Source organism: Coregonus lavaretus, assembly GCF_964263955.1.
Source record: "Coregonus lavaretus genome assembly, chromosome: 25".
In the NCBI taxonomy this organism is placed as follows: domain Eukaryota; kingdom Metazoa; phylum Chordata; class Actinopteri; order Salmoniformes; family Salmonidae; genus Coregonus; species Coregonus lavaretus.
The window spans coordinates 36,321,022-36,342,819 of NC_140012.1; the positions used below are offsets into that span (position 1 = coordinate 36,321,022).

The 21,798-nt window shown below is 44.4% G+C and overlaps 1 protein-coding gene across 1 annotated transcript in view; it reads right to left on the bottom strand.

Annotated features, from left to right (window-relative positions):
* Positions 1–8,046: 8,046 nt before the first annotated feature.
* Positions 8,047–21,798, bottom strand: part of LOC311100898 (slit homolog 1 protein-like) — a gene marked incomplete at both ends in the record, with an annotated part of 199,253 nt that continues 185,501 nt past the window's right edge. Inside the window, one exon of the mRNA XM_084141886.1 lies at positions 8,047–8,285. Coding sequence (XP_083998012.1) covers positions 8,047–8,285 — 239 coding nt within the window. The remainder of the gene's footprint in view (positions 8,286–21,798) is intronic.

The window sequence follows — 21,798 nt, forward strand, 5'->3', positions numbered from 1 at the left end:
GAAACACGTGCCATCATCATTGCTTTGCACAAAAAGGGCTTCACAGGCAAGGATATTGCTGCTAGTAAGATTGCACCAAAATCAACCATTTATCGGATCATCAAGAACTTAAACGAGAGAAGTTCAATTGTTGTGAAGAAGGCTTCAGGGCGCCCAAGAAAGTCCAGCAAGCGCCAGGACCGTCTCTTAAAGTTGATTCAGCTGCGGGAACGGGGCACCACCAGTGCAGAGCTTGCTCAGGAATGGCAGCAGGCAGGTGTGAGTGCATCTGCACGCACAGTGAGGCAAAGACTTTTGGAGGATGGCCTGGTTTCAAGAAGGGCAGCGAGGAAGGCACTTCTCTCCAGGAATAACATCAGGGACAGACCGATATTCTGCAAAAGGTACAGGGATTGGACTGCTGAGGCCTGGGGTAAAGTCATTTTCTCTGATGAATCCCCTTTCCGATTGTTTGGGGCATCCGGAAAAAAGCTTGTCCGAAGAAGACAAGGTGAGCGCTACCATCAGTCCTCTGTCATGCCAACAGTAAAGCATCCTGAGACCATTCATGTGTGGAGTTGCTTCTCAGCCAAGGGAGTGGGCTCACTCACAATTTTGCCTAAGAACACAGCCATGAATAAAGAACGGTACCTACACATCCTCCGAGAGCAACTTTTCCCAACCATCCAAGAACAGTTTGGTGACGCACCTTGCCATAAGGCAAAAGTGATAACTAAGTGGCTCGGGGAACAAAACATCGACATTTGGGTCCATGGCCAGGAAACTCCCCAGACCTTAATCCCATTGAGAACTTGTGGTCAATCCTCAAGAGGCGGGTGGACAAACAAAAACCCACAAATTCTGACAAACTCCAAGCATTGATTATGCAAGAATGGGCTGCCATCAGTCAGGATGTGGCCCAGAAGTTAATTGACAGCATGCCAGGGCGGATTGCAGAGGTCTTGAAAAAGAAGGGTCAACACTGCAAATATTGACTCTTTGCATAAACTTAATGTAATTGTCAATAAAAGCCTTTGACACTTATGGAATGCTTGTAATTATACTTCAGTATACCATAGTAACATCTGACAAAAATATCTAAAAACACTGAAGCAGCAAACTTTGTGAAGACCAATACTTGTCATTCTCAAAACTTTTGACCACGACTGTACAATCCAGGTGTGCAAAGCTCTTAGACTTACCTAGAAAGACTCACAGCTGTAATCACTGCCAAAGGTGATTCTAACATGTATTGACTTGGGTGTGAATACTTATGTAAATGAGATACTGTAAATTTGCAAAAGTTTCTAAAAACATGTTTTCACTTTGTCATTATGTTTTTTTAAAAGTTTTTTTAAAATCCAGTTTGAATTCAGGCTGTAACACAACAAAATGTGGAATAAGTCAATGGGTATGAATATTTTCTTAATGCACTATACAGTGCTATGAAAAAGTATTTGCCCCCTTTCTAATTTTCTCTACTTTTGCATATTTGTGATACTGAATGTTATCAGATCTTCAACCAAAACCTAATATTAGATAAAGGGAACATAAGTGAACAAATAACACAACAATTACATATTTATTACATTTATTTCATAAACAAAGTTATGCAACACACAATTCCCCTGTGTGAAAAAGTAATTGCCCTCATACACTCAATAACTGGTTTTGCCACCTTTAGCTGCAATGACTCCAACCAAATGCTTCCTGTAGTTGTTGATCAGTCTCTCACGTCGCTGTGGAGGAATTTTGGCCCACTCTTCCATGCAGAACTGCTTTAACTCAGTGACGTGTGGGTTTTCAAGCATGAACTGCTCGTTTCAAGTCCTGCCACAACATCTCAATTGGGATTAGGTCTGGACTTTGACTAGGCCATTCCAAAACTTCCAATTTGTTGCTTTTTAGCAATTTTCATGTAGACTTGATTGTGTTTTGGATCATTGTCTTGCTGCATGACCCAGCTGCGCTTCAGCTTCAGCTCACAGACGGATGGTCTGACATTCTCCTGTAGAATTCTCTGATACAGAGCAGAATTCATGGTTCCTTCTATTAAGGCAAGTCGTCCAGGTCCTGAGGCAGCAAAGCATCCCCAAACTATCACACCACCACCACCATGCTTGACCTTTGGTATGATGTTCTTACTGTGGAATGCAGTGTTTGGTTTTCGCCAGGCATAATGGGACCCATCTCGTCCAAAAAGTTGACTCAAGTTTGCCAAAAAGCACCTGGATGATCATCAAGACTCTTGGAAGAACGTTCTATGGACAGATGATTCAAAAGTATAACTTTTTGGACGACATGATTCCAGTAATGCCTGGCGAAAACCAAACTCTGCATTCCACAGTAAGAACATCATACCAAAGGTCAGGCATGGTGGTGGTGGTGTGATGGTTTGGGGATGCTTTGCCGCCTCAGGACCTGGACGACTTGCCTTAATAGAAGGAACCATGAATTCTGCTCTGTATCAGAGAATTCTACAGGAGAATGTCAGACCATCCGTCTGTGAGCTGAAGCTGAAGCACAGCTGGGTCATGCAGCAAGACAATGATCCAAAACACACATTCAAGTCTACATTAAAATTGCTAAAAAGCAACAAATTGGAAGTTTTGGAATGGCCTAGTCAAAGTCCAGACCTAATCCCAATTGAGATGTTGTGGCAGGACTTAAAACTAGCAGTTCATGCTTGAAAACCCACACGTCACTGAGTTAAAGCAGTTCTGCATGGAAGAGTGGGCCAAAATTCCTCCACAGCGACGTGAGAGACTGATCAACAACTACAGGAAGCATTTGGTTGGAGTCATTGCAGCTAAAGGTGGCACAACCAGTTATTGAGTGTAAGGGGGCAATTACTTTTTCACACAGGGGAATTGTGTGTTGCATAACTTTGTTTATGAAATGAATGAAATAAATATGTAATTGTTGTGTTATTTGTTCACTTATGTTCCCTTTATCTAATATTAGGTTTTGGTTGAAGATCTGATTACTTTTGAATATTTGTGATTCTAAATGTTGAGAAAATTAGAAAGGAGGCAAATACTTTTTCATAGCACTGTACATGCTTTAAAATAAAATAATTAAAAACGCATTCCAGCTCAGGTAACTCAAGTCATGCCACTCATACTGATTTCGAACCCCCCCCCCCCCCCCCCCCCCCCCCCCCCCCCTTACCACATACACAAGCTCCATTCAAACCAATGAAGAGACACGTTAGAGTCTGTTAAAAGTACACACATTAAAGTTTAATGAATGAAAAGTGGAAGAGGTTCAGTAAACATTTTGTCGGTGGCGATAGATACTACATACATTCAGCATCACTGGGACTTCAGTTCAATCCCACCATCACACCTGCGACGGAACACAACTAAAGCAACCGAAGTAGCACATCTGTAGGAAATAGTATTTGTGATAAAAAAATTTGCACCGGTTCAATACAACAGAGACACAGTGTCTTTCACAATGAAATTATACTGAGTACAGTTCTCTCTCCATGGATGGTGGTTGAGTCTTGAAGGGTTTCACACTAGACCAAAATGAATCGGTCTGAATTGCAACGAACTATATCCATATTTGCAAATGTGAAAGTCCTTTTTTTGAGAACTGTGATGAACTGATGTTGAAACCTGGGAGGGATAGAGCTAAACGTTTATCTAAAGGATGAGATGACAGTTCATCAATATCATACAATGTGGACACCTTAGGAAAACCTCAGGGGTATACAAGACTAAGGGCTCTATTCAATCAGATCCGCTTTAGCCGACATCCGAAGAGCGGTTATTTTGGCGGTGTCGGAGGTGGAACTGCGTTAGAGCTGTCAAATCCACAAGCAGTTCCTGTCATTCTACCTAAAGCGGACATTGCCATAGAGTCCTAATACCCATAAAACCTAGCGGTCAAACAAGGAAGTGGTTCCAATCGTTTTTTCCACCATTCATTTTTTCCATAGGGGATTTTAGAAACATTTCAAATAACGTCTGTGTTTTGTGTAGGCTTACCCTGGTGTGACGTTTTGATAACTGTGTAAATATCTCTAGGACAAGGTGATTTATCAATATATTTGCCTGTATTTATCCCCCCAAAATGAAATGCTAATTAGCTACTAATGTTGCTATCATAAAGAACTACAAATGCCATGATGATCTGGACGAGACTGCTGAATCGAGGCAAAGGTTATAATCTCTGGATTAACTATCTAATGTTAGCTACATTTAGTAATGAATAAATTGGCTACATTTCTTTAAAATGACAATTCAATGAACTGTCAAGTTTTAAATTGACACAATGCCTGTTAGTAAAGGTGTCAGCCAGAGATTACGTGCAGGAGCTTGTAGGGATTTGTAGTCTTGCATGATGTCTACTTTTATGAAATTAGCATTTTCGAATCTGAGAGTAAATAGAGAATAATATATTGATAAGTCACCTTGTCCGAGAGAGATTTACATGCTTATCAAAACATCATGCCAGGGTAAGCCTACACAAAATACAGCCCTTATTTTAAGTGCTTCTAAAATTCCCTATGGGAAAAATGATTGGTGGGAAAACGTTTAAACCATTTCCCTGTTTGACAACTAGGTTTTATGGGTATTATAACACCTCCACTGTGGGACTCTATTGGCTGCACGGAGTCCATTAAGATAAATCCCATGCAGCCTTGTTTACAAGTCCGAACACTGGAATGTGATATGTAATTTACACCTCGAGAGAAATTCTGATTTTGTTAAATGATTTTCAATTTGAGCGTCATTATTTCTATATAGCCTACACTTTCTCGTTCTGAACTTCTAGCGCGAGTGGGACAGGTGTGGCTTCGTGACAATGATCAGGAGCAGCTGCTCACCAATTTGAGAACTCCAACGCAGTTACACCTCCGACACCTCCAGAACATCAGCTATGTGGGTTTCGGCTATCGCCGGTGAACACTTGATCTGATTGAATCTAGGCCAAGGTTAACATGGGGGCAAACATGGAGTCCACTGCAACAGGACGCTCCGGGTAGAAGTTGCTCTTAAGCACAGATCTAGGGTCAGCTTTCCCTCCCCAAAGTTTTGCCTTAATCAAAACAAAAAAAAACGAACCCTAGGTCAGTGTATAGGGTCAACTTCATCCTACTCCACAGTCCTGTAGGTCTCTCACTTAATAAACACAGAGGATGTGGTGTCTTTATATCTTTATACTGGGAACTAAACAGGATAACGGCTGAACCATACCACTTCACGAGTGAGCTCAGTTCATATTTATCTATAAACATTTATACATTCAGGTTGGATTGTTCTACTCTGCACCTGGCACCTTTTTTCATCTCTGAATCTTGTTATATAGCCAGTCAGAGTAGAGACATTTAACTGTACATGTAAAAATGGACATAACACTCTTTTAGGATTGGTATAGGTGGATCCAATTGCAAATGTACAGAAAGATGGCAGGTCTACAGTTTGCTGTCATTCAACCCATGCCACCACCACAGTATAATTGTAAGATGGCAGCATTTTTGTGCACGTCCACAATAAGTAAGCTTCCTACAGCAGCTTAGTTTCAGTTAACTGTGACTGTTTCACTTGAATCTTATAATTACTTCTGTCTACGACGGAAAATGTCCCCAATTAAAAATGACAGAAATTCAACCGAACACTTCAACAAAATCAACACGAGGATCAAAACCTTTTCACTATATTTCAGAGTATGGTATGGTAAATACAGGAAAAATCCATTTCAGAGCGTGAGGGGCATCTCTCTCATTTGCATTTTAACTCCACCCACTCGGGCCCAACAGCCAATGAGGAATGTGTCTGAGCCAGAGGGGACGAAACACTGTCTTAACTGGCTATTAAGTAATATCACAAATACCTTACAGGTTTTTTTTTTTGTTAGACTAGTTTTTATTTTAACTAGTGTTTCATTTTTTGAAAATAATTTTTGGAAATCTGCAACAATTATTATGCCTTTTATACTCTACAGGAAAAAGTCTTAAGATGAAATAAATTAAAACAATTAAACAAAACAGCAGACAGACTTTTAAATGAATTAGATGTCATATTCACATGGAAGACAACATATACAATATTAAACGTGTTTTTATATCAATACTGCCTCCTATAGAACAAGGCCAACCATTCGCTTCCTTGTTTTGGACAATTACAAACTAGCTTGTTTGAGCAAGTTAAATAAACAAATGAAAACCGCTAGGGAACCAATCAAATGCCATCCTGCCCGTTCCAATAGAAGCTTCCAGAAAACACAGATTTACTTTACTTTAACATATAAAAATACTATACCAAAATGAAATACAAATATATATTAGAATCTGTTAGGCATTTCTGTATAAAGAGAGGGCTAAAGGAGTTAGGTTACATCGGAAAACAAAATATAATGCAAAACAAATAATTGAAATTAGACATAAAACAATCAAAAAATAATATTCTGCACCTTTGTTCTGTAATAATAAACATCATGATAATAAAAAGCTCTACATATCCATTTGCAAACTTCTCCTCACATGCAACAGTTTGCACACATTTAATACTGTAGGCATTGAAGGACCTAATCATCCTCCTGCTCAAAGGGGGAGGGCTTATGCAAATCATCCTGAGGCAATGCATGATGGGGGTATAGCTTATAGCCTATAGTAGGGAAATGGAGGGTCCACCTGCATCACAATGTGTACTGCTTCTATTGAAACGACCCTTCTGCTCAGACAAGACCATTCTCTTGTGTGTGTGTGTGTGTGTGTGTGTGTGTGTGTGTGTGTGTGTGTGTGTGTGTGTGTGTGTGTGTGTGTGTGTGTGTGTGTGTGTGTGTGTGTGTGTGTGTGTGTGTGTGTGTGTGTGTGTGTGTGTGTGTGTGTGTGTGTGTGTGTGTGTGTGTGTGTGCGCGTGCGCTGTGAAGGGCACTGATTCTCAGTGCTGGTATTCAGTGCAGTGGTGTTATCAGTAAAGAAAATAATGGACATCTCTTGTTCTAAAGACTCCAGGATAGAGTGTAATAAGCTTCGGGCTAGACCAGCTATAGCCCGACCGAGCCCTAGCTCTAGCCCTAGCTCTGCTCAGCCCTGCACAGCTCAACTACAATCCAGCTAAGCCCAACCTTATTTGGCTCAACTCACAGCCCAGGCAAGCTTATACCAGCCCACTCCAGCTCCAGCCCAGCTCCAGCCCAGCCCTGCCCAGCTCCAGCCCAGCTCCAGCCCTGCCCAGCTCCAGCCCAGCTCCAGCCTAGCTCCAACCTTTCCCAGCTCCAGCCCAGCTCCAGCCCTGCCCAGCTCCAGCCCAGCTCCAGCCCTGCCCAGCTCCAGCCCAGCTCCAGCCCAGCTCCAGCCCTTCCCAGCTCCAGCCCAGCTCCAGCCCAGCTCCAGCCTAGCTCCAGCCTTTCCCAGCTCCAGCCCAGCTCCAGCCCAGCTCCAGCCCTGCCCAGCTCCAGCCCAGCCTAGCTCCAGCCCAGCTCCAGCCCAGCTCCAGCCCAGCTCCAGCCCAGCTCCAGCCCAGCTCCAGCTCAGCTCCAGCTCAGCCCTGCCTTGCCTAACCAAACTCAACTACAGCCCAACCCCAGTCTCCTCCCTCTCTTTCAATATCTCTGTCCCTCTTCCCTCCTGCCACCCTGACCAGGCCAGACGCTACATTACACACACTGCCATCAGGAAGAAAAAATGAGAGATGGTGCTTAGGCTATCTGAGACCTAATGGATGGATGGCAAAGGGGCCGAATGTTTAGACCATGTGTGTATAAGGGGTTGGTTGATGCCTTGCTCTGAATGCAACACCTTTGACATCTTTAGAACCCTTCGAAACAATGTTGCAGATACAATGGTTTGGTTGTTGTTGTTGTTCACACTTCTCCACGTTGTTGTTGATGTTTTGTTTACTCTGTGTTTCTGTACGTCACACACCCATGGAAAGGGGGGGAAATGTCCAATTTTAGAAACATTGTTGTCCATAATACATAGATAGAGGTTTTTATATATATTTCTTTATACTATCTTCTCTTATTTCTTCGTCCTCTTTCTCTCTCTCTTTCTCTCTCTCTCTCTGTGGTGCGCTCGGTGGCAGAGGCGGTAGCAGGTTTGTGTGAAGCGTGCTACATACAGCCCACGCAGCCACACTTGATGGTCTTCTCCACTTCCTCGCTGAACGATCTTCCGTCGCTGCACTCAAAGGTGTATTTCCGACGTTTCATTCGCTGGCCGGCGCAGCAGGCACCCGTGTCGCAGGCGCCGGAGCACTCTACCCAGGAGACCATGCGTATGGTCTGACAGATGGTGTATCCACGCTGCACCTGGTAGAAGTCCCTCACAGGCTCCCCTCGACACTCTGACTCTGTAGGGAGAGGAAAGATAGAGACACTCTGACTCTGTAGGGAGAGGAAAGATAGAGACACTCTGACTCTGTAGGGAGAGGAAAGATAGAGACACTGACTCTGTAGGGAGAGGAAAGATAGAGACACTCTGACTCTGTAGGGAGAGGAAAGATAGAGACACTGACTCTGTAGGGAGAGGAAAGATAGAGACACTGACTCTGTAGGGAGAGGAAAGATAGAGACACTCTGACTCTTAGGAGGATAGATAGAGACACTGACTCTGTAGGAGGAAAGATAGAGACACTCTGACTCTGTAGGGAGAGGAAAGATAGAGACACTGACTCTGTAGGGAGAGGAAAGATAGAGACACACTGACTCTGTAGGAGGAAAGATAGAGACACACTGACTCTGCAGGGAGAGGAAAGATAGAGACACTGACTCTGTAGGGAGAGGAAAGATAGAAACACTCTGACTCTGTAGGGAGAGGAAAGATAGAGACACTGACTCTGTAGGGAGAGGAAAGATAGAGACACTCTGACTCTGTAGGGAGAGGAAAGATAGAGACACTCTGACTCTGTAGGGAGAGGAAAGATAGAGACACTCTGACTCTGTAGGAGGAAAGATAAAGACACTCTGACTTTGTAGGGAGAGGAAAGATAGAAACACTCTGACTCTGTAGGGAGAGGAAAGATAGAGACACTGACTCTGTAGGGAGAGGAAAGATAGAGACACTGACTCTGTAGGGAGAGGAAAGATAGAGACACTCTGACTCTATAGGAAGAAAGACAGAGACACTGACTCTGTAGGGAGAGGAAAGATAGAGACACTGACTCTGTAGGGAGAGGAAAGATAGAGACACTCTGACTCTGTAGGGAGAGGAAATAATAATAATAAATAATAATAATAAGATAGAGACACTCTGACTCTGTAGGGAGAGGAAAGATAGAGACACTGACTCTGGAGGGAGAGGAAAGATAGAGACACTCTGACTCTGTAGGAGGAAAGATAGAGACACTCTGACTCTATAGGGAGAGGAAAGATAGACACTAACTCTATAGGGAGAGGAAAGATAGAGACACTCTGACTCTGTAGGCAGAGGAAAGATAGAGACACTGACTCTGTAGGGAGAGGAAAGATAGAGACACTGACTCTGTAGGAGGAAAGATAGAGACACTCTGACTCTATAGGGAGAGGAAAGATAGACACTAACTCTATAGGGAGAGGAAAGATAGAGACACTCTGACTCTGTAGGGAGAGGAAAGATAGAGACACTCTGACTCTGTAGGGAGAGGAAAGATAGAGACACTCTGACTCTGTAGGAGGAAAGATAGAGACACTCTGACTCTATAGGGAGAGGAAAGATAGAGACACTCTGACTCTGTAGGGAGTGGACAGATAGAGACACTGACTCTGTAGAGAAAGGAAAGATAGAGACACTCTGACTCTGTAGGGAGAGGAACGATAGAGACACTCTGACTCTGTAGGGAGAGGAAAGATAGAGACACACTGACTCTGTAGGGAGAGGAAAGATAGAGACACTCTGACTCTGTAGGGAGAGGAAAGATAGAGACACTGACTCTGTAGGGAGAGGAAAGATAGAAACACTCTGACTCTGTAGGGAGAGGAAAGATAGAGACACTGACTCTGTAGGGAGAGGAAAGATAGAGACACTCTGACTCTGTAGGGAGAGGAAAGATAGAGACACTCTGACTCTGTAGGAGGAAAGATAAAGACATTCTGACTTTGTAGGGAGAGGAAAGATAGAGACACTCTGACTCTGTAGGGAGAGGAAAGATAGAGACACTGACTCTGTAGGGAGAGGAAAGATAGAGACAATCTGACTCTGTAGGGAGAGGAAAGATAGAGACACTCTGACTCTGTAGGAGGAAAGATAAAGACATTCTGACTTTGTAGGGAGAGGAAAGATAGAGACACTCTGACTCTGTAGGGAGAGGAAAGATAGAGACACTGACTCTGTAGGGAGAGGAAAGATAGAGACACTGACTCTGTAGGGAGAGGAAAGATAGAGACACTCTGACTCTATAGGAAGAAAGACAGAGACACTGACTCTGTAGGGAGAGGAAAGATAGAGACACTGACTCTGTAGGGAGAGGAAAGATAGAGACACTCTGACTCTGTAGGGAGAGGAAAGATAGAGACACTCTGACTCTGTAGGGAGAGGAAAGATAGAGACACTCTGACTCTGTAGGGAGAGGAAAGATAGAGACACTGACTCTGGAGGGAGAGGAAAGATAGAGACACTCTGACTCTGTAGGAGGAAAGATAGAGACACTCTGACTCTATAGGGAGAGGAAAGATAGACACTAACTCTATAGGGAGAGGAAAGATAGAGACACTCTGACTCTGTAGGGAGAGGAAAGATAGAGACACTGACTCTGTAGGGAGAGGAAAGATAGAGACACTGACTCTGTAGGGAGAGGAAAGATAGAGACACTCTGACTCTATAGGAAGAAAGACAGAGACACTGACTCTGTAGGGAGAGGAAAGATAGAGACACTGACTCTGTAGGGAGAGGAAAGATAGAGACACTCTGACTCTGTAGGAGGAAAGATAGAGACACTCTGACTCTATAGGGAGAGGAAAGATAGAGACACTCTGACTCTGTAGGGAGTGGACAGATAGAGACACTGACTCTGTAGAGAAAGGAAAGATAGAGACACTCTGACTCTGTAGGGAGAGGAACGATAGAGACACTCTGACTCTGTAGGGAGAGGAAAGATAGAGACACACTGACTCTGTAGGGAGAGGAAAGATAGAGACACTCTGACTCTGTAGGGAGAGGAAAGATAGAGACACTGACTCTGTAGGGAGAGGAAAGATAGAAACACTCTGACTCTGTAGGGAGAGGAAAGATAGAGACACTGACTCTGTAGGGAGAGGAAAGATAGAGACACTCTGACTCTGTAGGGAGAGGAAAGATAGAGACACTCTGACTCTGTAGGAGGAAAGATAAAGACATTCTGACTTTGTAGGGAGAGGAAAGATAGAGACACTCTGACTCTGTAGGGAGAGGAAAGATAGAGACACTGACTCTGTAGGGAGAGGAAAGATAGAGACAATCTGACTCTGTAGGGAGAGGAAAGATAGAGACACTCTGACTCTGTAGGAGGAAAGATAAAGACATTCTGACTTTGTAGGGAGAGGAAAGATAGAGACACTCTGACTCTGTAGGGAGAGGAAAGATAGAGACACTGACTCTGTAGGGAGAGGAAAGATAGAGACACTGACTCTGTAGGGAGAGGAAAGATAGAGACACTCTGACTCTATAGGAAGAAAGACAGAGACACTGACTCTGTAGGGAGAGGAAAGATAGAGACACTGACTCTGTAGGGAGAGGAAAGATAGAGACACTCTGACTCTGTAGGGAGAGGAAAGATAGAGACACTCTGACTCTGTAGGGAGAGGAAAGATAGAGACACTCTGACTCTGTAGGGAGAGGAAAGATAGAGACACTGACTCTGGAGGGAGAGGAAAGATAGAGACACTCTGACTCTGTAGGAGGAAAGATAGAGACACTCTGACTCTATAGGGAGAGGAAAGATAGACACTAACTCTATAGGGAGAGGAAAGATAGAGACACTCTGACTGGAGGGAGAGGAAAGATAGACACTAACTCTATAGGGAGAGGAAAGATAGAGACACTCTGACTCTGTAGGCAGAGGAAAGATAGAGACACTGACTCTGTAGGGAGAGGAAAGATAGAGACACTCTGACTCTGTAGGAGGAAAGATAGAGACACTCTGACTCTATAGGGAGAGGAAAGATAGACACTAACTCTATAGGGAGAGGAAAGATAGAGACACTCTGACTCTGTAGGGAGAGGAAAGATAGAGACACTCTGACTCTGTAGGGAGAGGAAAGATAGAGACACTCTGACTCTGTAGGAGGAAAGATAGAGACACTCTGACTCTATAGGGAGAGGAAAGATAGAGACACTCTGACTCTGTAGGGAGTGGAAAGATAGAGACACTGACTCTGTAGAGAAAGGAAAGATAGAGACACTCTGACTCTGTAGGGAGAGGAACGATAGAGACACTCTGACTCTGTAAGGAGAGGAAAGATAGAGACACACTGACTCTCTAGGGAGAGGAAAGATAGAGACACTCTGACTCTGTAGGGAGAGGAAAGATAAAGACACTCTGACTCTGTAGGGAGAGGAATGATAGAGACACTCTGACTCTGTAGGGAGAGGAAAGATACAGTGAGGGAAAAAAATATTTGATCCCCTGCTGATTTTGTACGTTTGCCCACTGACAAAGAAATGATCAGTCTATAATTTTAATGGTAGGTTTATTTTAACATTGAGAGACAGAATAACAACAAAAAAATGCTGAAAAACGCATGTCAAAAATGTTATAAATTGATTTGCATTTTAATGAGGGAAATAAGTATTTGACCCCCTCTCAATCAGAAAGATTTCTGGCTCCCAAGTGTCTTTTATACAGGTAACGAGCTGAGATTAGGAACACACTCTTAAAGGGAGTGCTCCTAATCTCAGTTTGTTACCTGTATAAAAGACACCTGTCCACAGAAGCAATCAATCAATCAGATTCCAAACTCTCCACCATGGCCAAGACCAAAGAGCTCTCTAAGGATGTCAGGGACACGATTGTAGACATACACAAGGCTGGAATGGGCTACAAGACCATTGCCAAGCATCTTGGTGAGAAGGTGACAACAGTTGGTGCGATTATTCGTAAATGGAAGAAACACAAAATAACTGTCAATCTCCCTCGGCCTGGGGCTCCATGCAAGATCTCACCTCGTGGAGTTGCAATGATCATGAGAATGGTGAGGAATCAGTCCAGAACTACACGGGAGGATCTTGTCAATGATTTCAAGGCAACTGGGACCATAGTCACCAAGAAAACAATTGGTAACACACTACGCCATGAAGGACTGAAATCCTGCAGCGCCCGCAAGGTCCCCCTGCTCAAGAAAGCCCATATTCATGCCCGTCTGAAGTTTGCCAATGAACATCTGAATGATTCAGAGGAGAACTGGGTGAAAGTGTTGTGGTCAGATGAGACCAAAATCGAGCTCTTTGGCATCAACTCAACTCGCCGTGTTTGGAGGAGGAGGAATGCTGCCTATGACCCCAAGAACCACATCCCCACCGTCAAACATGGAGGTGGAAACATTATGTTTTGGGGGTGTTTTTCTGCTAAGGGGACAGGACAACTTCACCGCATCAAAGGGACGATGGACGGGCCATGTACCGTCAAATCTTGGGTGAGAACCTCCTTCCCTCAGCCAGGGCATTGAAAATTGGTTGTGGATGGGTATTCCAGCATGACAATGACCCAAAACACACGGCCAAGGAAACAAAGGAGTGGCTCAAGAAGAAGCACATCAAGGTCCTGGAGTGGCCTAGCCAGTCTCCAGACCTTAATCCCATAGAAAATCTGTGGAGGGAGCTGAAGGTTCGAGTTGCCAAACGTCAGCCTCGAAACCTTAATGACTTGGAGAAGATCTGCAAAGAGGAGTGGGACAAAATCCCTCCTGAGATGTGTGCAAACCTGGTGGCCAACTACAAGAAACGTCTGACCTCTGTGATTGCCAACATGGGTTTTGCCACCAAGTACTAAGTTATGTTTTGCAGAGGGGTCAAATACTTATTTCCCTCATTAAAATGTAAATCAATTTATAACATATTTGACATGTGTTTTTCTGGATTTTTTTGTTGTTTTTCTGTCTCTCACTGTTCAAATAAACCTACCATTAAAATTATAGACTAATCATTTCTTTGTCAGTGGGCAAACGTACAAAATCAGCAGGGGATCAAATAGTTTTTTTCCTCACTGTAGAGACACTCTGACTCTGTAGGGAGAGGAAAGATAGAGACACTCTGACTCTGTAGGGAGAGGAAAGCTAGAGACACTGACTCTGTAGGGAGAGGAAAGATAGCGAAGCTCTGACTCTGTAGGGAGTGGAAAGATAGAGACACTGACTCTGTAGGGAGAGGAAAGATTGAGACACTCTGACTCTGTAAGAGGAAAGATAGAGACACACTGACTCTGTAGGAGGAAAGATAGAGACACTGACTCTGTAGGGAGAGGAAAGATAGAGACACTCTGACTCTATAGGGAGAGGGAAGATAGAGACACCCTGACTCTGTAGGGAGAGGAAAGATAGAGACACTCTGACTCTGTAGGGAGAGGAAAGATAGAGACACTGACTCTGTAGGGAGAGGAAAGATAGAGACACTCTGACTCTGTAGGGGGAGGAAAGATAGAGACACTGACTCTGTAGGGAGAGGAAAGATAGAGACACTCTGACTATGTAGGGAGAGGAAAGATAGATACACTGACTCTGTAGGGAGAGGAAAGATAGAGACACTCTGACTCTGTAGGAGGAAAGATAGAGACACTCTGACTCTATAGTGAGAGGAAAGATATACACTCTAACTCTATAGGGAGAGGAAAGTTAGAGACACTCTGACTCTTTAGGGAGAGGAAAGATAGAGACACTCTGACTCTGTAGGGAGAGGAAAGATAGAGACACTCTGACTCTGTAGGGAGAGGAAAGATAGAGACACTCTGACTCTGTAGGGAGAGGAAAGATAGAGACACTCTGACTCTGTAGGAGGAAAGATAGAGACACTCTGACTCTATAGGGAGAGGAAAGATAGACACTAACTCTATAGGGAGAGGAAAGATAGAGACACTCTGACTCTGTAGGGAGAGGAAAGATAGAGACACTCTGACTCTGTAGGGAGAGGAAAGATAGAGACACTCTGACTCTGTAGGAGGAAAGATAGAGACACTCTGACTCTATAGGGAGAGGAAAGATAGAGACACTCTGACTCTGTAGGGAGTGGAAAGATAGAGACACTGACTCTGTAGAGAAAGGAAAGATAGAGACACTCTGACTCTGTAGGGAGAGGAACGATAGAGACACTCTGACTCTGTAAGGAGAGGAAAGATAGAGACACACTGACTCTCTAGGGAGAGGAAAGATAGAGACACTCTGACTCTGTAGGGAGAGGAAAGATAAAGACACTCTGACTCTGTAGGGAGAGGAATGATAGAGACACTCTGACTCTGTAGGGAGAGGAAAGATACAGTGAGGGAAAAAAATATTTGATCCCCTGCTGATTTTGTACGTTTGCCCACTGACAAAGAAATGATCAGTCTATAATTTTAATGGTAGGTTTATTTTAACATTGAGAGACAGAATAACAACAAAAAAATGCTGAAAAACGCATGTCAAAAATGTTATAAATTGATTTGCATTTTAATGAGGGAAATAAGTATTTGACCCCCTCTCAATCAGAAAGATTTCTGGCTCCCAAGTGTCTTTTATACAGGTAACGAGCTGAGATTAGGAACACACTCTTAAAGGGAGTGCTCCTAATCTCAGCTTGTTACCTGTATAAAAGACACCTGTCCACAGAAGCAATCAATCAATCAGATTCCAAACTCTCCACCATGGCCAAGACCAAAGAGCTCTCTAAGGATGTCAGGGACACGATTGTAGACATACACAAGGCTGGAATGGGCTACAAGACCATTGCCAAGCATCTTGGTGAGAAGGTGACAACAGTTGGTGCGATTATTCGTAAATGGAAGAAACACAAAATAACTGTCAATCTCCCTCGGCCTGGGGCTCCATGCAAGATCTCACCTCGTGGAGTTGCAATGATCATGAGAATGGTGAGGAATCAGTCCAGAACTACACGGGAGGATCTTGTCAATGATTTCAAGGCAACTGGGACCATAGTCACCAAGAAAACAATTGGTAACACACTACGCCATGAAGGACTGAAATCCTGCAGCGCCCGCAAGGTCCCCCTGCTCAAGAAAGCCCATATTCATGCCCGTCTGAAGTTTGCCAATGAACATCTGAATGATTCAGAGGAGAACTGGGTGAAAGTGTTGTGGTCAGATGAGACCAAAATCGAGCTCTTTGGTATCAACTCAACTCGCCGTGTTTGGAGGAGGAGGAATGCTGCCTATGACCCCAAGAACCACATCCCCACCGTCAAACATGGAGGTGGAAACATTATGTTTTGGGGGTGTTTTTCTGCTAAGGGGACAGGACAACTTCACCGCATCAAAGGGACGATGGACGGGCCATGTACCGTCAAATCTTGGGTGAGAACCTCCTTCCCTCAGCCAGGGCATTGAAAATTGGTTGTGGATGGGTATTCCAGCATGACAATGACCCAAAACACACGGCCAAGGAAACAAAGGAGTGGCTCAAGAAGAAGCACATCAAGGTCCTGGAGTGGCCTAGCCAGTCTCCAGACCTTAATCCCATAGAAAATCTGTGGAGGGAGCTGAAGGTTCGAGTTGCCAAACGTCAGCCTCGAAACCTTAATGACTTGGAGAAGATCTGCAAAGAAGAGTGGGACAAAATCCCTCCTGAGATGTGTGCAAACCTGGTGGCCAACTACAAGAAACGTCTGACCTCTGTGATTGCCAACATGGGTTTTGCCACCAAGTACTAAGTTATGTTTTGCAGAGGGGTCAAATACTTATTTCCCTCATTAAAATGTAAATCAATTTATAACATATTTGACATGTGTTTTTCTGGATTTTTTTGTTGTTTTTCTGTCTCTCACTGTTCAAATAAACCTACCATTAAAATTATAGACTAATCATTTCTTTGTCAGTGGGCAAACGTACAAAATCAGCAGGGGATCAAATAGTTTTTTTCCTCACTGTAGAGACACTCTGACTCTGTAGGGAGAGGAAAGATAGAGACACTCTGACTCTGTAGGGAGAGGAAAGATAGAGACACTGACTCTGTAGGGAGAGGAAAGATAGCGAAGCTCTGACTCTGTAGGGAGTGGAAAGATAGAGACACTGACTCTGTAGGGAGAGGAAAGATTGAGACACTCTGACTCTGTAAGAGGAAAGATAGAGACACACTGACTCTGTAGGAGGAAAGATAGAGACACTGACTCTGTAGGGAGAGGAAAGATAGAGACACTCTGACTCTATAGGGAGAGGGAAGATAGAGACACCCTGACTCTGTAGGGAGAGGAAAGATAGAGACACTCTGACTCTGTAGGGAGAGGAAAGATAGAGACACTGACTCTGTAGGGAGAGGAAAGATAGAGACACTCTGACTCTGTAGGGGGAGGAAAGATAGAGACACTGACTCTGTAGGGAGAGGAAAGATAGAGACACTCTGACTATGTAGGGAGAGGAAAGATAGATACACTGACTCTGTAGGGAGAGGAAAGATAGAGACACTCTGACTCTGTAGGAGGAAAGATAGAGACACTCTGACTCTATAGTGAGAGGAAAGATATACACTCTAACTCTATAGGGAGAGGAAAGTTAGAGACACTCTGACTCTGTAGGGAGAGGAAAGATAGAGACACTCTGACTCTGTAGGGAGAGGAAAGATAGAGACACTCTGACTCTGTAGGGAGAGGAAAGATAGAGACACTCTGACTCTGTAGGGAGAGGAAAGATAGAGACACTCTGACTCTATAGGGAGAGGAAAGATATACACTCTAACTCTATAGGGAGAGGAAAGATAGAGACACTCTGACTCTGTAGGGAGAGGAAAGATAGAGACACTCTGACTCTGTAGGGAGAGGAAAGATAGAGACACTCTGACTCTGTAGGGAGAGGAAAGATAGAGACACTCTGACTCTGTAGGGAGAGGAAAGATAGAGACACTCTGACTCTGTAGGGAAAGGAAAGATAGAGACACTCTGACTCTGTAAGGAGAGGAAAGATAGAGACACTGACTTTGTAGGGAGGAGAAAGATAGAGACACTCTGACTCTGTAGGGAGAGGAAAGATAGAGACACACTGACTCTGTAGGAAGAGGAAAGATAGAGACACTCTGACTCTGTAGGAGGAAAGATAGAGACACTGACTCTGTAGGGAGAGGAAAGATAGAGACACTCTGACTCTGTAGGGAGAGGAAAGATAGAGACACTCTGACTCTATAGGGAGAGGAAAGATAGAGACACTGACTCTGTAGGGAGAGGAAAGATAGAGACACTCTGACTCTGTAGGGAGAGGAAAGATACAGTGAGGGAAAAAATATTTGATCACCTGCTGATTTTGTACGTTTGCCCACTGACAAAGAAATGATCAGTCTATAATTTTAATGGTAGGTTTATTTGAACATTGAGAGACAGAATAACAACAAAAAAATGCAGGAAAACGCATGTCAAATATGTTATAAATTGATTTGCATTTTAATGAGGGAAATAAGTATTTGACCCCCTCTCAATCAGAAAGATTTCTGGCTCCCAGGTGTCTTTTATACAGGTAACGAGCTGAGATTAGGAACACACTCTTAAAGGGAGTGCTCCTAATCAAATCAAATCAAATCAAATGTTATTGGTCACATGCGCCGAATACAACAGGTGCAGACATTACAGTGAAATGCTTACTTACAGCCCTTAACCAACAGTGCATTTATTTTTTACAAAAAAAGTAAAAATAAAACAACAACAAAAAAAGTGTTGAGAGAAAAAAGAGCAGAAGTAAAATAAAGTGACAGTAGGGAGGCTATATATACAGGGGGGTACCGTTGCAGAGTCAATGTGCGGGGGCACCGGCTAGTTGAGGTAGTTGAGGTAATATGTACATGTGGGTAGAGTTAAAGTGACTATGCATAAATAATTAACAGAGTAGCAGCAGCGTAAAAAGGATGGGGTGGGGGGGCAGTGCAAATAGTCCGGGTAGCCATGATTAGCTGTTCAGGAGTCTTATGGCATGGGGGTAGAAGCTGTTGAGAAGTCTTTTGGACCTAGACTTGGCACTCCGGTACCGCTTGCCGTGCGGTAGCAGAGTGAACAGTCTATGACTAGGGTGGCTGGAGTCTTTGACAATGTTGAGGGCCTTCCTCTGACACCGCCTGGTATAGAGGTCCTGGATGGCAGGAAGCTTGGCCCCAGTGATGTACTGGGCCGTACGCACTACCCTCTGTAGTGCCTTGCGGTCGGAGGCCAAGCAGTTGCCATACCAGGCGGTGATGCAACCAGTCAGGATGCTCTCGATGGTGCAGCTGTAGAATTTTTTGAGGATCTGAGGACCCATGCCAAATCTTTTCAGTCTCCTGAGGGGGAATAGGCTTTGTCGTGCCCTCTTCACGACTGTCTTGGTGTGTTTGGACCATGATAGTTCGTTGGTGATGTGGACACCAAGGAACTTGAAGCTCTCAACTTGTTCCACTACAGCCCCGTCGATGAGAATGGGGGCGTGCTCAGTCCTCTTTTTTTTCCTGTAGTCCACAATCATCTCCTTTGTCTTGGTCACGTTGAGGGAGAGGTTGTTGTCCTGGCACCACACGGACAGGTCTCTGACCTCCTCCCTACAGGCTGTCTCATCGTTGTCGGTGATCAGGCCTACCACTGTTGTGTCGTCGGCAAACTTAATGATGGTGTTAGAGTCGTGCCTGGCCATGCAGTCATGGGTGAACAGAGAGTACAGGAGGGGACTGAGCACGCACCCCTGAGGGGCCCCCGTGTTGAGGATCAGTGTGGCAGATGTGTTGTTACCTACCCTTACCACCTGGGGGCGGCCCGTCAGGAAGTCCAGGATCCAGTTGCAGAGGGAGGTGTTTAGTCCCAGGATCCTTAGCTTAGTGATGAGCTTAGAGGGCACTATGGTGTTGAATGCTGAGCTGTAGTCAATGAATAGCATTCTCACGTAGGTGTTCCTCTTGTCCAGGTGGGAAAGGGCAGTGTGGAGTGCAATAGAGATTGCATCATCTGTGGATCTGTTGGGGCGGTATGCAAATTGGAGTGGGTCTAGGGTTTCTAGGATAATGCTGTTGATGTGAGCCATGACCAGCCTTTCAAAGCACTTCATGGCTACAGACGTCAGTGCTACGGGTCGGTAGTCATTTAGGCAGGTTATCTTAGAGTCCTTGGGCACGGGGACTATGGTGGTCTGCTTGAAACATGTTGGTATTACAGACTCAGTCAGGGACATGTTGAAAATGTCAGTGAAGACACTTGCCAGTTGGTCAGCACATGCTCGGAGTACACGTCCTGGTAATCCGTCTGGCCCTGCGGCCTTGTGAATGTTGACCTGCTTAAAAGTCTTACTCACATTGGCTACGGAGAGCGTGATCACATAGTCATCCGGAACAGCTGGTGCTCTCATGCATGCTTCAGTGTTGCTTGCCTCGAAGCGAGCATAGAAGTGGTTTAGCTCGTCTGGTAGGCTTGTGTCACTGGGCAGCTCGCGGCTGTGCTTCCCTTTGTAGTCTGTAATAGTTTTCAAGCCCTGCCACATCTGACGAGCGTCAGAGCCAGTGTAGTACGATTCAATCTTAGTCCTGTATTGACTCTTTGCCTGTTTGATGGTTCGTCGGAGGTCATAGCGGGATTTCTTATAAGCGTCCGGGTTAGAGTCCCGTTCCTTGAAAGCGGCAGCTCTACCCTTTAGCTCAGTGCGGATGTTTCCTGTAATCCATGGCTTCTGTTTGGGGTATGTACGTACGGTCACTGTGGGGACGACATCATCGATGCACTTATTGATGAAGCCAGTGACTGATGTGGTGTACTCCTCAATGCTGTCTGAAGAATCCCGGAACATATTCCAGTCTGTGCTAGCAAAACAGTCCTGTAGCTTAGCATCTGCGTCATCTGACCACTTTTTTATTAACCGAGTCACTGGTGCTTCCTGCTTTAGTTTTTGCTTATAAGCAGGAATCAGGAGGATAGAGTTATGGTCAGATTTGCCAAATGGAGGGCGAGGGAGAGCTTTGTATGCGTCTCTGTGTGTGGAGTAAAGGTGGTCTAGAGTTTTTTTTCCTCTGGTTGCACATTTAACATGCTGGTAGAAATTAGGTAGAACGGATTTAAGTTTCCCTGCATTAAAGTCCCCGGCCACTAGGAGCGCTGCATCTGGATGAGCGTTTTCCTGTTGATTTATGGCCTTGTACAACTCATTCAGTGCAATCTTAATGCCAGCATTGGTTTGTGGTGGTAAATAGACAGCTATGAAAAATATAGATGAAAACTCTCTTGGTAAATAGTGTGGTCTACAGCTTATCATAAGATACTCTACCTCAGGCGAGCAAAACCTCGAGACTTCCTTAGTATTTGATTTTGTGCACCAGCTGTTGTTTACAAATATACACAGACCGCCACCCCTTGTCTTACTGGAGTCAGCCGTTCTATCCTGCCGATGTAGCGTATAGCCCGCTAGCTGTATGAAATCCATGTCGTCGTTCAGCCACGACTCGGTGAAACATAAGATATTACAGTTTTTAATGTCCCGTTGGTAGGATAACCGTAATCTTAAGTCGTCCAATTTGTTCTCCAATGATTGAACGTTGTCTAATAGGATTGATGGAAGAGGCAGTTTACTCGCTCGCCGTCGGATCCTTACAAGGCACCCCGATCTACGTCCACGATATCTCCGTCTCTTCCTCACGCGAATGACGGGGATTTGGGCCTTGTCGGGTGGGCCTCGTTGAAGAAAAAATCTTCGTCCAATACGAGGTGAGTAATCGCTGTCCTGATATCCAGAAGCTCTTTTTGGTTATAAGAGACGATGGCAGAAACATTATGTAAAAAATAAA